The sequence below is a fragment of the Sorex araneus genome, chromosome 3 (genome assembly GCF_027595985.1).
Source record: "Sorex araneus isolate mSorAra2 chromosome 3, mSorAra2.pri, whole genome shotgun sequence".
Classification (NCBI taxonomy): Eukaryota; Metazoa; Chordata; class Mammalia; order Eulipotyphla; family Soricidae; genus Sorex; species Sorex araneus.
Window position 1 is genome coordinate 208,418,689 of NC_073304.1, and position 15,529 is coordinate 208,434,217.

A 15,529-nucleotide genomic window follows, 5' to 3' on the forward strand; every position below is an offset into this window, starting at 1 on the left:
TGAACAAGGAACAAAGAAATTTCAACCTGTACAGAATGTCTTGGATGATTTGCTTCTAAGGATGTATTGCCTGTTGCAGGGTGATTTCTAAATCCCCCGTGCCAGACTGACATTAAAGCCTAGAAGTAATGTGCTAGTGAGAAGTTGACTGGGGTTGCACATTGTGAACATTGCCTTATGAACAGGGCAAGTGATGTGTTTCATCAGAAGCTAGGAAAGATAACTTCTGCAGAAACTTATAGCCAAGCCCCACACTCTCAGGAATGACAACATAGTGAGAATATACTCGGTTCTTCCAGAAGAAGAGGCAATAGCCTACATGACTGAATATATAACCAAAAGCCCACTTGAGTAAGGGAAGGTTAATCTGAGTTCTATGCAATTGTCTTGGGAAAATGTCAGCCTAATTTGCTGTAATCTTTATCTTTGAACTGCCTCATTTCAGGTCTCAAAAATAATGTACATTAAAAATAAAAACAGGTTACACAAGATACATGGAGATGGATCAAGACTGTTTTCATCTCAACACATTTTTGTATTTTAAAACAAGAAAATCAGTTTTCTGAAGCCAGAATGATGTTTCATTCTTATTGAAGTTCCTTCCTAAGGACCCATTGTGTCATTTGAATTAAGCAAATCATTTTTTAATGTTTATGTGATCTTTCACAGTTTTTCAGAACTAAATGGGTAATGGAAGGGTGACCAGAATATGCATCTAAAACATTCGTGTCTTTTCTTTCTTATATGCCTGCGGATGCTAAAAGTTTCTGGGATGGAATCTGGAAACAGAGGAAATAGTAATAATCTAATAGTTGGTCTGGAGCGATAATACAGCGAATAGGGCATTTGCCTTGCAAGTGGCCGCCCCGGATTCGATTCCTCCATCCATCTCGGAGAGCCTGGCAAGCTATTGAGAGTATCCCGCACGCATGGCAGAGCCTGGCAAGCTAGCCGTGGCATATTCGATATGCCAAAAATAGTAACAACAAGTAGTCTCACAATGGAGACATTACTGGTGCCCGATCCAGCCAATCGATGAGCAATGGATGACAGTGATACAGTAAAACAAATAGTAAAGTATACACTTACACTTAAGGCATATCCATTGTTCCTCTTGGTACTATGAGATCTCTGCATTTAAAGTACTAATCCTTGAGGGGAAAAAAAAAAGCAATGATAGCATGACCTGTTATCCAATATGAATACACACACTTGGGTCACTTTTCCAAAGGACCAGGAGGGCTTCAGAACATAAATTCAGACACACCCTTAAAAGAAGTATTGGAAATGAGAAAATCTGGCCAGCTTCCTGAGTCTCACTGCATCCAACGGGGTTGGGTGATGACCCAGATCAAAAGCATGTGGGACTGGATAGAGGGGCTGGGAGGAACTGGCATCCTCGGGGCTGCTGGAAATTAGCCAACATCACTATACCAGGCAAAAACAAGCTGAAAGCAAATACGGGGCAAGTAATCAAATACATATGGGGGTGCTCTTCACCACATGTACAGCTTGTATATTCCTGAAAGAGCGGTTTCCAGATCTTTGGCAGTGTATACTCAGTGGCAAAATCAAAATAACCCCCTTGCCAGCCAAGAACCTATTTCTTGACTTCTATTGAAAAGAAGTGGGTAAAATCTCCTCTTTGTCCTGATGAGTACCACCCTCACAACCTTCCTCTGCTTCACCATTGCCCTCACCTATATAACTTTGCTTCTAGTATTGTTTTTTAAAGGAGTTTGTCAAAAGAGGGGGATAGTCTCTCTGGAACAGCAAGTGTTTCTTGCTCTGCTGTTTGTGCTGCCTTTGGCGGAAGGTTTTTTTTGTAGCTCCGCAAAGGAGAGATTTTTCCAGTCAGGCTTCATTTCCGTGGCGCCTTGCCACACACTGATGAAGAGCCAGGGAGAGACCACTCCTCTCACTGCTGGACCTGGGTTCCCACAGGCACCAAAATGCTGTTTTCACAAGTAGGTCTCTTGCTGCACTCCTCACTGGCATGTGCAGTGAGAAAGTTTGCGCTCCCTCCCTACCTCCTGAGGGCCTCCCCGTACCCCACACCCACCTAAAGGTACAGAACCGGGATTAGGAATTCTCTGGAGGTTCCCAGTATTAACAGGGGGATAGTGTCAGAAAGGGGCTTTGGAAAGGGAAAACTTTGAAAACAAAATCCTGAATAAGGCGATAAGAAGTGCAAAACAAAGAATGTTCTTTTCCAACTTGATTTCCTTTTTAAAAGTATGAATTACATTCTCATAGAGGGAAGATAATACAGACTAGCCATATTTAAGGGATTTCCTCATACCAGTTTTTTCTCCGGTCCCTTAGTTGAATTTTAGCCTCGTTGAGTACTTTGTTTACGGTCCCTAGTGCACTGATTTGCATCCCCTCTCTGGGTTGCTGTTGGCCGGTGCTGGCAGCTGTCTCAGTCCGATTCTGGCTTGGAAAGGTAAGGATCTTTGCTTTGCTCTTTGAAAGATTTGGGAGAGAAATGTTGTAATACCGAAGGGTGGGGTGGAGGATGGGATACAGATTTAACTCGTGCATAAAAACTTTCAGAAAGTTCTCCAAATTTAAAGGAATCTCTTGCAACCATGTGTTTTCACTAGAATCAGAACGCTTTCGTCTCCCTCTTGAAAGCAAGCTTGCAGAAAGAAGGCTAGTTGTATTATAGATGAGATTTTGCATCTGGGCGGGGGGGAGTAGATGTTCCCAGGGCTGTTTACTCTTTTACAGACTCTGAATGGATGAAGGGGAAAAAATAATTTAAAGACATTGGGCACTAATCATTGGGAAGCTCCGTGAATTTCAACTTGTAGAGGTAAAAGTCAGCTACACGTGACCGTGACCCTGAGCATGGATAGGTATCTTTTCTTTGGACACAATCTCTGCTTTATCCCAAAGTTTTCCGCTTCTTTGCTTTATTAACATAAATCATCCATTGTCCACACATTCTAGAGAAGCACATCTGTGAATCTAGGCAGTTGCACACAGTCGCAGGAATCAGGATAATGTAAGCTCTGAAGTCTGAACAGGCAGACAACATTAGTATTAGAAGAACTAAGGACAGATCTGCCTACATTTCCAGCACACAGATACACTTACTGTCCATGAAAGATTCATGGCTCGCCATGACAAAACGATGCCTCTGGCTTCTCTCTGTAGTAAGTTCCATTCATATATACTTTGAAGGATGATAATGGGAGAACATACTCCTCAGTAAGCCAAGCTGATATTCAGTGCTTCTTTTGGGTCAATAGATCATTTTGGAGGGAAAGTGACTATCACAGGGAAAGAGAGAGGCAACATTTTGAAGGTAAGAGGATGCTTGTTTTTTGGGTTTTTTGTTTGTTTGTTTGTCAAGAACTTTTATAAATGGGTTTCCAGGGGCTCAGGGCCTGTCGTGAATTAATTGTGTAGGATATTCAAAGTTAGGGCTGGAGGATACAACGCTTGCTAAAGACTTGCTGTGTCAGGGATGACCCGGAATCCCTGGGTGGTGCTACAGGGCTCTGGGGACATACCTAGGGCTCCTCTTTTAAGAAGCTTCTCGTGAATTTCCCCTTCACATACCAATGGCCCCCAGGTCACCATCTTCCCAGGGCAGTGCAATGTTGGCGAGAGCTGAGAAGTCCTGGCTCCAAGCACCCTTTTCCATCAACACCTAGTGAGAGTGCTCTTCCTGAATGATGGCTCATTTCTTTTTCTTGGAGGGGTAGCACCCCCGGTGGTGCTCAGGGCTTACTCCTGGCTCTACACTCAGAGGTCATTCCTGGCAGTGCTAAGGGCCATATGTGGTTCCCAAGGATCAAACAGGGATCAGAGGCATGTGAAGCAAGCATTTTGTCTCCTGTATTATAAGCTGCCCTTCCTGGCTCCATTTCTGTACTGTCCACATTTTAGAGCGTGGTAGCAGCCAGGGCCATTCAGATACTCACTGTGCTGAGAAGTTGGATGCCCCCCACACACCAGACTCAGCAGACCTTGAGAATTTTCAGCTTCCCTCCCCTTTTTTATTTTTAAAATGAAGAAGCCTTCCTTATTCTGTTTTAGAGGAAAGAGACCTCTGCCCCCTCTCCCTGGAGGACAAAACCATCAAGGTACCGTTACTACTGAAAGTTGCCTGGAAGGAACAGGTTCTCTCTGAACACAGGAGAGATGCGGGTGCATTTTGGCCCTGCCAGCTCTGAGAGAATCCAACAGCACTGAGAGGAAAATTGGAAAGCAAATCTCTTCCAAGATTCTCTGTATTAATGCAATAAAGTGATGAAAACTTGGAGAGATTAAAACATAGGAGGTGACTCACGCTTAGCTGTAGAAGTAGAGGCGCAAGTCTCCCAGGCTTATCTATTATTTTTTTCTCTCATAAAGACAATCTGGGTCGTTAACATTTCAAATAGCTTGCCTGTAAGAAAACATAAACCATTCATGTGTCTTTGAGGACAAAGGGAAAAAAGTGACTTGTGCTTTATTGTGCTCCTAGGCCCCCGCATGTCTGAATGTTTAAGGTACCTTGCCCTATAAAGCAGGCCATGGGAAAAATCAATTAATTTGGCACCAACCAGGAGCTAAATCAGAATCAGAATCTGCCGTTTACAGGCCCCAGTGTGATGGAAGTTACCATTCAAGGCAGGGGTTCAAACCAAGGACCTCTCTTCTTCCTGTGTGAGCTTGTCATGTGACTTCACCTCTCTGAGCCTTAACTTGCAAACTCATTTGTAAAGTAGTGAGAATTCATATTAGTGAGTTCACATGGAATGTGTCATGCCCCTAATGGCTGTTCTGTGAATGACCACACTCGCCTTTCTGAAGTTATCATTAGCAGTGAGCAATAATGTTTCAATCCAGGTGACTGGTTTCCTTCCTTAATCACAAACAAGTCTGCCATCCGAGCCCTGTTCTTAAATGAATTAGCATCAAACAAGGGGAGTCAGACGCCTTAAAGGAGAAGCATACACATGTAAGCAAAGACTGCTGCAGGAAAAACTAGGAACGTGGCTTTTTGCTGGCTTAAAGGCTAAATTCAGATGCCCAATGACTTCACAGCTGTTCTGTCCCTTTCTGTCCCTTCCCCTGGGTCTGCAGCACACACTTAGGGATTTTCTTATGAAAATGCCTGATGGGTGGGAAGAATGATCTGGAGATTAGCTGGGGGAAAAAATGAGTAATGCAAAGCCGACAGTGACTGCTCCATGAGAAATAAAAGTAAAAGCTGTCTCCCGTCTCTGGGGACTCCAGAAGGATTCTGACTTATCATGTCACTGAGCAGAGTCGGGGGAAGCCAAAACTCAGAATCTGCTGGCAAGGAAAAGAACGAAGGGGGGAAAAAATGACAGGGAGGGGCAATCCGGAGGGGGAGGAAATAAAAAGAGAGCGAGGGAAGGACAAGCGTCACTTAGGAACCGAGGTAGAGTGAAAGAAGCCAGAGCTCCAGGGCTGAAAGCTACCCATCGAGAGAGAGAGAAAGGCACTTTTCCTATTTGTTTTCTTTTTCCCAGAGGAGATCCCTGCCCTGTCATTTTATTGACGGACTTGCCGGCAGAGGCTTTTCCCCCCCAGAAGTTGGTCGAAGAAGCTCAAGCTCTCAAGCTCTGCTGTTTCCTCCCCTCCCTGTCCAGTGGTTTCCGTGATAATGGCTTTCCTCTCTCCGAGGTACGTGGATGGAGTTTGGGGGCCGGATCTTCACTTTCAGGTTCCTCACCTCTTAGCTTGGGGGGTGATTTTTCTTTGCCTGCTTTCAGATAGAATCGCAGATATACTTTTAGCACCTTAGCCAGCCTGTAGGCTTTCCTTGGACAGCAGGGATTCTTTGGGTGATAATGATTGTATGCAAATAGGTTGCTCTAATACTTAGCTTCCTAGCTCAGGGCGTGATATTGGACCTCCTAGGGGAAGGAAGAGCTTCTAGAATGAATTTGAGCTCGAATTTGTTTTCTGTGCATGCTTAGTCTGTTCCAAGTCACAACCTTGTTGAAAATGCCCCTCGTAGCTTCCTTTCAACTCTTTTTTTGGGGAATGGTGGCTGCTCCATTCTTCAGAAGCAGAAGGCTTCTCGAGGACAAAAGAGACTGACTTGACATGCCTGAGCGGCAGAGTATTATTCACTGATTGCTCACAGACAACCTTTCAACCAGAGGCTTTGGATTAAGAGTCTCAGGTTTTGCCTTGAGATTTTCAAAATATTTAGAAGTGTGTATCACAGTCAGTTTTGTACACAAGGGCTTGGAAGGAAATGAAGTTGTAAAACTTGACTGAAATTCCATCCTGCTTGTTTTTCAAATGTGTTGTGGTAGACAGGAGTAACATTCCTTGGATTTTTCACAGGAAAGTTGTGAATTGACAGCTAGCTAACCTTTAATGTAATTCTTATTTTTGAAAGAATGTGTGCTTTTGCACAAAATTATATCCATAAAATTACAGAATATTTTTTTTCTATTTTTTCTCCCTTTGCCAATGCATCAGAGGCTATTGCCACACTTGAGATCACAAATCTTAGCCTGCTGTCATGAGATTTTTGCTGAATGATAGTCCCAGGACATACATTACACTGTGTTTAGCAGTTACACAAGAAAGATTTGTTGACTGTCAGTTGATGCAGGAGAACATCATTTGTACACTGGCTGCTGGCCGTGACATTAATTTGATGGACAGTGAATGGGTGACCATCTGGGCAAGAACGCACGTTATGCCTAAAAATATTGGCCCCATTTCAACTGCTGTAAGTGTCGAGCAAACTGTCTAAAGTATTGGGTCTGGTGTGTTCTCTTCTCGAATGGAGAAGAGAATGGAGACGTTTCTGTGTATTTAGAGGAAAGAGAGGCAATATACAGAACAGAAAAACTTGTAAAACTTTTGTAGACAGCCAGGGTACATTAAACACTGTAAAGTGCTTCCTGCTTTTTATATCTTCCCTTTCTAAATGGTTTTCTGCTTTATTGTATTTTTTCCCCTCATGCAAAGAGAATGAAGACAGTAGGGTAAAATTAAGTTGATTTTCACACGCATCTTTATCTCCTAGCAAAGAAACCAGTGAGTGATATTTCCCAGCCTTTGGCTTCTTTCACTCCTGGGGATCACTGGGATGCATTTAGCTGACATCTTCTTCTTCTCCACAGTTTCCACCTCAGAGAGACCCCACAGATCTAGACTGTGAACTCAGCTAGAAAACACTGCTGTTAAAATGACCGAAGAACCCATAAAAGAGATCCTGGGAACCCCAAAGTCTCCAAAGCAGGGGACAATGGAGAAGAGCACCAAGAAGGAGGTTGTGATCAACACAGTGCCCCTGGTCAGTGAGATTCAGCTGACGGCCGCTACCGGGGGTGCTGAGCTCTCCTGCTACCGGTGCCTTATTCCCTTTGCCGTGGTAGTCCTCATCGCCGGGACAGTGGTCACCGCTGTGGCTTACAGCTTCAATTCCCATGGCTCCATCATCTCCATCCTTGGCCTGGTTCTTCTCTCCTTGGGACTTTTTTTGTTAGCCTCTAGTGCTTTGTGCTGGAAAGTGAGACAAAGGAGCAAGAAAGCCAAGAGACGAGAGAGTCAGACAGCTCTTGTGGCCAATCAGAGAAGTTTGTTTGCTTAAGACTGATAGAGACCAAGTGGGGTTGTACGGCCTGAAAACCTGCTCTCACTTCCCCAGACAACCCCCATCCTACACACCCAGAATTAGTTTGGGGGACAGAGGCCTCAGCCTTGGAACAAGCCAGAGGAATGGGGATGGGTGGAAGGTGGGAGGGCAGAGATGAAGAATAACCTTTTAATTCTTTCATGACAAACTTAACTTTAAGGGCTATTCAAAGACTGGAAATTAGATTTTTCTTTTAAGGACCATGGGAGATGTAGCAGATTTATTTCACCTTGGAAAGTAGCAGAGAAAGGATGGATCTGTATTATAAAAAATGCTCTGCCATGTGTCTAAGCTGACTTAGACTTTGCCTACAACTAAGAAATTCTGGAATAATTTCTTTCATGGAGTTGATTCTCTTGTGCTTATTTTATTTTTCACAATCAGTAACTCATAACTGGTGGTACTTTTTCTTAAAGAACAAACTAATTTTTTTTACATGTTAACATTGGACAGTTTTAAATGATTGTAATGATGAAGTAAAAATGTGGGGTCAGAAAAGAAAATACAGACAAAAGTTATAACTACTTGATGTCATGGGGGTTAAATTAATATTAAAATAGTCCAGTGTAGCACTTTTCATGATTTTTATATATGTTTAATGTACATTTAATTCAAAATAAAAAATACTCATTGCTGCTGAAACTTCTTAAGTGGTTGTTTCTGCTTTAGTTATTTTTATAGCAATTATAAATTGCTTGTCTTCTTGCCTTCTTTGCAACATCTCACTTTTATTTCTCCCAAGTGAGTATGTTGTTTCTTCCTAACTAAAAAATTTGTATTTTTAATCAAATCTTTGACTTCTGAGGAATTATATTAACTATTGTTCACAAGACTAACAAGTTTATATGCCTTTGCAATGAGGAAATCAATTTCATGGGTCAGAAACTTTATCATGTCTTAGTATTTGTGAACTACTAATTAAGTGTTTAGCACATACTTTGTAGTGCCAACAAAATGGCAGGTGTTATGTAAATTCTCAGGCTACTGAATTTGGTTCTAATACATTGCAAATAAGGTTACCTGTTGAATCTGTGAACATTGAGCTCTTCCATATATAGCTAAGTTTCTACACTATAACGTGAGCCAGAAGTAGCCCTGGTGTAAAGTGGTGGTGTAAAGTAGATTAAACTAGATCAGAAAGATAGGTTTGAAGCCTTGTTATTTTGGGGTCGTACCCAGCTGTGCGGAGAGCTTATGGCAGGATCAGTACTCAAAGATCACTCTTGGTAGTGTTTGAGAGATCATATTTGGTGTCTGGGATAGAAGTAGGATCGACCACGTGCAAGGAAAGCACCTTCATACCTGAACTACCTCTCAGCCATGAAATCTTTTTTAAACCTTGGAAAAATAGCACAAAGCAATTCCAGCTTAGTACCTTCTATGAAAGGCATTCTATTAAGAAATTAAATGAAATAAAGCAAGAGTTCTCTGCCTCTGGCACTAACAGTGTCTTGACTCTAAGGAAGGTTTGTTTAAGGGGGATTGTTCAGATGGTCTTATGTGTGAGCAGTGGTCTGCTAAACCAAATCCCAGGCAAGAAAGGTATGGTACTGTTTTGCAAGGGGAGTGCATTAGTGCTGTGATGTGCTTCTTTGCCATTTAAAGGTACTCAAAGCTCCCCACGTATTGAAGAAATTTCTCAGGCAAGCATTCAAGGATCTCCACGATCAGAACCAGATCCTTTTACTCTCACTGCAGTCTAAAAAAACCATGAGTTAGTCAGATCAGATTATTCCTCATTCAGGTTTTGGTCTTTGTACTTTCATGATATTTGTTCAACTCTTTATTTTATCTTTTCCCTAATGCATCCTTCCTCCTACCACCCCCCATATATGTGTGTATGTATAAATATATGCAAATATGTATCTTTTCATTCACTGTCACTGTCATCCCATTGCTCATTGATTTGCTCGAGCGGGCACCAGTAACATGTCTATTGTGAGACTTGTTGTTACTGCTGTTGGCATATCGAATACACCATGGGTAGCTTGCCAGGCTCTGCTGTGCGGGTGAGATACTCTCGGTAGCTTGCCGGGCTCTCTAAGAGGAGCAGAGAAATAGAACCCAGATCGGCCGCATGCAAGCCCTAGCTGCTAGGCTATTGCTCCAGCCCATCTTTTCATTAGAACTGATATATCTATCTGTACACACACACACACACACACACACACACACACACACACACACACACACACACACACACACACACACACACCCTCCTTCCAGAAGTATTTCTTTTACCTGAAAGTGACTATTCCTTCAAGAAGCCTTATTTATTCTCTAGTGACAACTTTTATATTATACCTGCCTCTACTACAAATACCAGGTCTTGGTAAGTATTTAATTCCATTGTACTTCTGCCACACCCACCCTTCAAAATGCTTGAAAAGTAAACTCATTATTTAAGGCCACCAGGGGGCCTCATGCTGCTACCTGAGTCCCAAAAGACGTTTTGGAATTACTTGCATCTTAATAACTTCAAAGGGATGGATGTGGAGAGCAGTAGTTCTCCTAGATGAGAGGCTTTGGAGAGTATGTTCTCCACTGAGACTACCCTTATCTGACTTCATTAGCCACTTTGCAGTGACTCTCTCTGGGTTCCCCCAAGGAGCTTTCTGTTATGTTAAAAAAAAAAAAAAAAAACAGTCTGCAAAGCAATGAGGCTCAGAGATAGCCCTACACAATAAATTCCAATGTCATGAGGAAAATAAAGCCAGTCTTGAACAATGGCCTCACAATGATCTTATAAAATACATACTTTATGAGATAAAGTTTGCCTTTATAAAATGATTTTATTGCAGAGCAATAAGCAGGTTTAAAAGGGTAACAGAAGTATGATACAAGCATTTATGTAGTTAGAAAAAGATAGTCTGATACCATCCTGGACCATTTAGTGATTCACTCCATCAGCGAGAGGGATTGTCCCTATCCCCCATACATCACCGTGTGGACAGGAATTATCTTGAACCTCATCCTATGTCCCAGGTGTTTGGCCAGGTGAAATTGCACCCACTCAAGAATGCTGTTCTTTTTTTTTTACTGTCTTGGTTAATTTAAGGACTCTTGCCTAGAGAAATCTGTCTGAGGCATCTGGTTGAGGCTGGGGAATAAGTTCACGAGAGCAAGATCATAAATTCCCAAACCTTCCTTTTTGTACCACTAAGGGAGTGAGTGGGGAAGAGAGTGCTCTAAAGGAAAGGAAGTAAGGAGAGAAAAAGAAAAGGTGGGAGAATTCTGATTTTCTGGAAGAATTCTAGAAGTATCCTGGTTTTGAAATTGGAAGATACAGTTTTAAAGTCCAGTTCACTTGCTATAGTAGTTAGGCAATCTTGAAAAGTTATGCTTCATTTTAATTTTATTTAAAATTTTTTTATTCGTTGTGTCACATGGACTGGAGCAATAGCACAGCAGGTAGGGCATTTGCCTTGCATGTGGCCGACCCGGGTTCGATTCCTCCATCCCTCTTGGAGAGCCTGGCAAACTACCGAAAGTATCCCGCCCGCATGGCAGAGCCTGGCAAGCTACCTGTGGTGTATTTGATATGCCAGAAACAGTAACAAGTCTCACAATGGAGACGTTACTGGTGCCTGCTCAAGCAAATCAATGAGCAACGGGACGACAGTGCTATTTACAGTGCTATATCACATGGTTGCAATAGTGTTAACATTTGCTATTGATGTAAAAAGTTCCTGCGCCACGCCACCACGGAAGTGCCCAAGAGTCTCCACCCCTGCTACCCTCTTACCTATCGTTTACCTCTTCATTCTTCCAAATCACCTCTTCACACAATGCTTGGTAATCTTAAGTTTTGTAACCCAACACCAAGAATTTGTCATGGTTCTATACTTTATATTTCCTTATAAAATACAGTCACCTTGGAGGCCAGAGAGATGTTAAAGAGGTTAAGGCGCTTCTCTTACCTGTGCAAACCCCAGTTTGAGACCCAATAACTTCCTCACACTATTGCGTGTGGCCTACCTTCCAATAAAATAAAATAGAATTAGTTCTTAAGAAATAATTTTGAGGGGTTGGAGTGATACTACAGTGGGTGGGACATTTACCTTGGTTGAGATCTACCCAGGTAGGATCCCTGGAACTCCACATGGTTCCCGAACTTGCCAGGAGTGATCCCTGAGCTCAGAACCAAGAGTAAGACCAGGGGTGGCCCCATAACCAAATAAATAAATTAATATTTCTTTTTTATAAAAAAGAAATTATTTTAATTTTGTAGGTTATGAATTAAAATATTCTATTTATAAGATCAAGTGCTGACCTCAGTTTTTCTCTACTTATTTTCTCTACTTATTGATAATAATATCTCCAACATTATTATCATCAAACTACCTCTTATTTGGGTAAAATGATTTTAATCAGTTATTTTTGTTTTACCTTGACATGACATACAAAGACTCTCTCGATGGAAAATAACCTTGATGGAGCACCTTTTACAAATGTTATTGTAACTTGTATTTCCTTAGTGTTGTTTTTAGAGAAAAGTGTGCAACTCAATGGAATCCACAAACCAACCGCAGATGGAGAGTATTTTAGTCCCCAACAGCTGCTCTTGAATTCAAGTCCAGTGAGTATCCAATCTCCTTACCTCTAGTAGAGTAATTTTGCCTGTTTTTAAACATGATGTAAATGAATCCATGTGCAATGTTACATTTGTGAGGTGCATCCATCTTAATATGTATTGTACAAGGTTCATTCTCATTGTTGTGTAGAATTCTGTTGCACTAATATACCATCATTTATTTAATATGCCTACTGTTGACATATATTTTTATAGTTTCTTGTTTCTAATTTTTAAATGTAGTTCTTATATTGGACAACCTCTCAGATGTCCTTCAACAATGATTTTCTTTCTTGCTTCATGTCATGCTCTCTAGTTGGTTTGCATTTTAATATCTGATTCCTAGATAAGTGTTCCAAACAGAAGCTGAGTGACACAGAGCATAAGATAAGAGCGTAAGCATTGTCTTATGTTAAAAACAGTTTTGAGAAGCCAGGACTATAAATATAAATGACAATTAAATTGTTTGCCACCTGAAGTCAGGTTATCTTACAAGCCCTCCACCTCTTTGTGACATTTTTACCAATACAAAGATACTCTCTTCTATTAGTGAATATCCATTCAGGACACCAATAACATATTCTGCCACCACAGTTGGTGCTTTTATTTTGAGCCTTTTTGAGTTTCCTGGCTGAAACTCAGAATTCAGAAAATCAGATTGCCTCAAACCCCAAACTGAAGGCTGGGTGTGACAGACATGCATAGCAGGAAAATGTAATATATTTTCAGGATACTCAAAGAAGGCTTCCTGAAGGTGATGACATGATAAGACCAGTACACAGAGAGAATTTAGTCAAGCATAAGTAGTGAGAAGGAACAATTGGAATGCTTGCAGAACATTGCTCATAAAAGTAGGTTATGGAGTACTGGGTTTCACGCTTTCCACCTCACTAAATCACGCTGAGGCAAAAATGAAAGAACTTAGGGGCTTAGCAGTAGCAAAATTCTACCCAAGCAAAGAGAGGCTTGATATAACTTCAGTGTCCTTAGGGCTCAATCCAGTGTTCAGGTTCTACATGAACAGATATACTTCATCTCAATCTATGAGTGATATGGAGATCATGAATAAAAGATTTGATTATTACCAAAATCCTCCTCCTCTTTGTTGTATCAATAACTGTCTTCTCTAGAGAGAATGTGGCACTATGGTTAAAGGCATACACTCTAGAGAAATACTATCTGGACTTGAAAATTGCCCTTATCACCTACTATGTATCTCTTCAAGTCAATCTCTATACCTCAGTTTCTTCACCAACAAAATGGGTAGATCTCAGGATTGCCGTAAGGGTACTGAGTTGGTAGGTATAAAATGCATTATGTCAAGGGCTGTTACTCTATGCATTAGGTAGTACTAGTTTGAAATTAACTTTAAAACATAGCTGTTTTACACTTTCTATGAGGTTGTGTGACATAAAGCCTGCCATCTCTAAGAAAATAAGTTCAAATAAGTCATTACTAAAAACCAAACAAAATATCCACAGTAGTTAACCTCATGATTAAGATACAAACATTGAGAGAAAATGAGTTAACACAGAAACTTGCATTTGGTCAAATCTGGAAGAAATATTATCCTTTCCAAATCTATGTGCATATCAATGTTTGCTTTCTAGTCTGAACTTGTTTATGATCAACATATCCAAATCCAAATCCACCCACCTCAGAAATGATCATGACGATGTCAAGTCTCACTGGCGTTCACCTGAATGCCTTCATATGGACATTATTTCCACTTGCATTGCCTTGCTAACACCTTACAGTATCTCTGAGATATGACCATCATTTGGGAGTGAGAGTCAGGGAAGGGGGCCACACCCAACAGCGCTCAGGGCTTATTTCCTGACTCTGTGCTCAGGGTCTCTCCTGATAGAGCTTAGGGGACCAGAAGGAGTACCAGTTATGGAACCAGATTTTGCAGGGCGCAAGGCAAGTGCTTTAACTCCAGTACAACCTCTCCTGCCCATCACTTTCATTTTAGATGAGGCTTAGAAAGGTTGAAAGGTTTCCTGTGACCAGTTCATGCATGATGGAAATATAACTTACATCTACATGTGGGTCCTTGTTTTCCCAGTCCATTTCACTACTTAGGCTTTGTGGGGTCCTGGGTTTCCTGTGGGTTTCTGTGTCTACCATACAAGTAACGATGGTTTAATAAGTCTTACAATCGGTCAGTCTACAGTTATGCTTTATTATTATTTCTAATCAGACACAAACTTGTCTTAAAAAAGCACCCTAAAATGGTGAATTGAGACTAGCATAGACAAATAAAATAAGTAGCCAAAATAATGTAGAAAATAGCACCATGGTTATGCCATGTACTTGTGGCATTTAAGAATTTAGTTTTGGGATGTGAGGGCGATCTGGCTGCGACATCTGTCACCCCATTGATCGCCAGGGTTGATTTGGCTGATCTGGCTGGCTAGGCAGGTGTCCCCTTCCTCCCTCACCACTCTATGTGCCTCCCTCCCAAAGCTGCGTGCTGGTCGAAGAGGACAGCCTTCCCTGAATAGAGACGGACCGTGGTCAACGGTATACGAGTAGCTGCGCTCCCCTGCTAGAACCTCCAAAACAAGCTCTCAAAGAATTTATTTTTGCTTTATTTTGTTTGTTTGTATTGTTGTCTCCCTCGTGCATAGCTAAGCACGGACTAAACAGACTCACCTAACACCTTTGTAAAAATCAAGAGTCACAGGAGCCGATCCTAGAGATTCTGCTATAGTTAAAAACAAACAGAATGCCCTAAGGAAAGCAAATTAAAAATCACAATATGGTATCATTTTATTTCTCAATGTAGAAACTATAGTCATATTCTATTAAAACTTAAAATGTGCATGCGCATTATTCCACTTCCGAGAAGTAATCTAAAGGTTATAAATGTAATAGATATACTAGAGATTTATTTCAGTAATGTCAGCATTGGACTGGAGCGATAGTACAGTGGTAGGGCATTCGCCTTTCACGTGGCCGACCCGTGTTCGATTCCTCCACCCCTCTTGGACAGCCTAGCAAGCTACTGAGAGTATCGAGCCCGCATGGCAGAGCCTGGCAAGCTACCTGTGGCATATTGGATATGCCAAAAACAGTAACAAATAAGTCTCACAATGGGAGACGTTACTGGTGCCCGCTCGAACAAATCGATGAGCAATGGGATGTCAGTGATACAGTGATGATCAGGATCCCAGCATATATTTTTTGTGTAACTGATGAGCTCCTCCAACATTATGTTTGAAAACACAAAAGGTTAAGAAGATGACAGTGACAGTGACAGTAAATGTAAGCATTCACAAACACAAAACCTTTGAAAAAAGATACCTCCATATTATATATATGTA

General features: G+C 41.4%; 1 protein-coding gene across 1 annotated transcript; it reads left to right on the top strand.

The window, feature by feature from the left end:
* Positions 1–2,383: 2,383 nt before the first annotated feature.
* TMEM100 (transmembrane protein 100) lies at positions 2,384–8,263 on the top strand. The gene is made up of 3 exons (XM_055132381.1): positions 2,384–2,446; positions 5,496–5,649; positions 7,113–8,263. Exon 3 carries the CDS (start codon positions 7,178–7,180, stop codon positions 7,580–7,582), a length of 405 nt encoding a protein of 134 aa, XP_054988356.1. The 5' UTR covers positions 2,384–2,446; positions 5,496–5,649; positions 7,113–7,177; the 3' UTR covers positions 7,583–8,263.
* Positions 8,264–15,529: the final 7,266 nt, after the last annotated feature.

Excerpts from the sequence above, each read along its gene's own strand:
- TMEM100 (XM_055132381.1), top strand. The coding sequence starts at position 7,178 with ATGACCGAAGAACCCATAAAAGAGATCCTGGGAACCCCAAAGTCTCCA.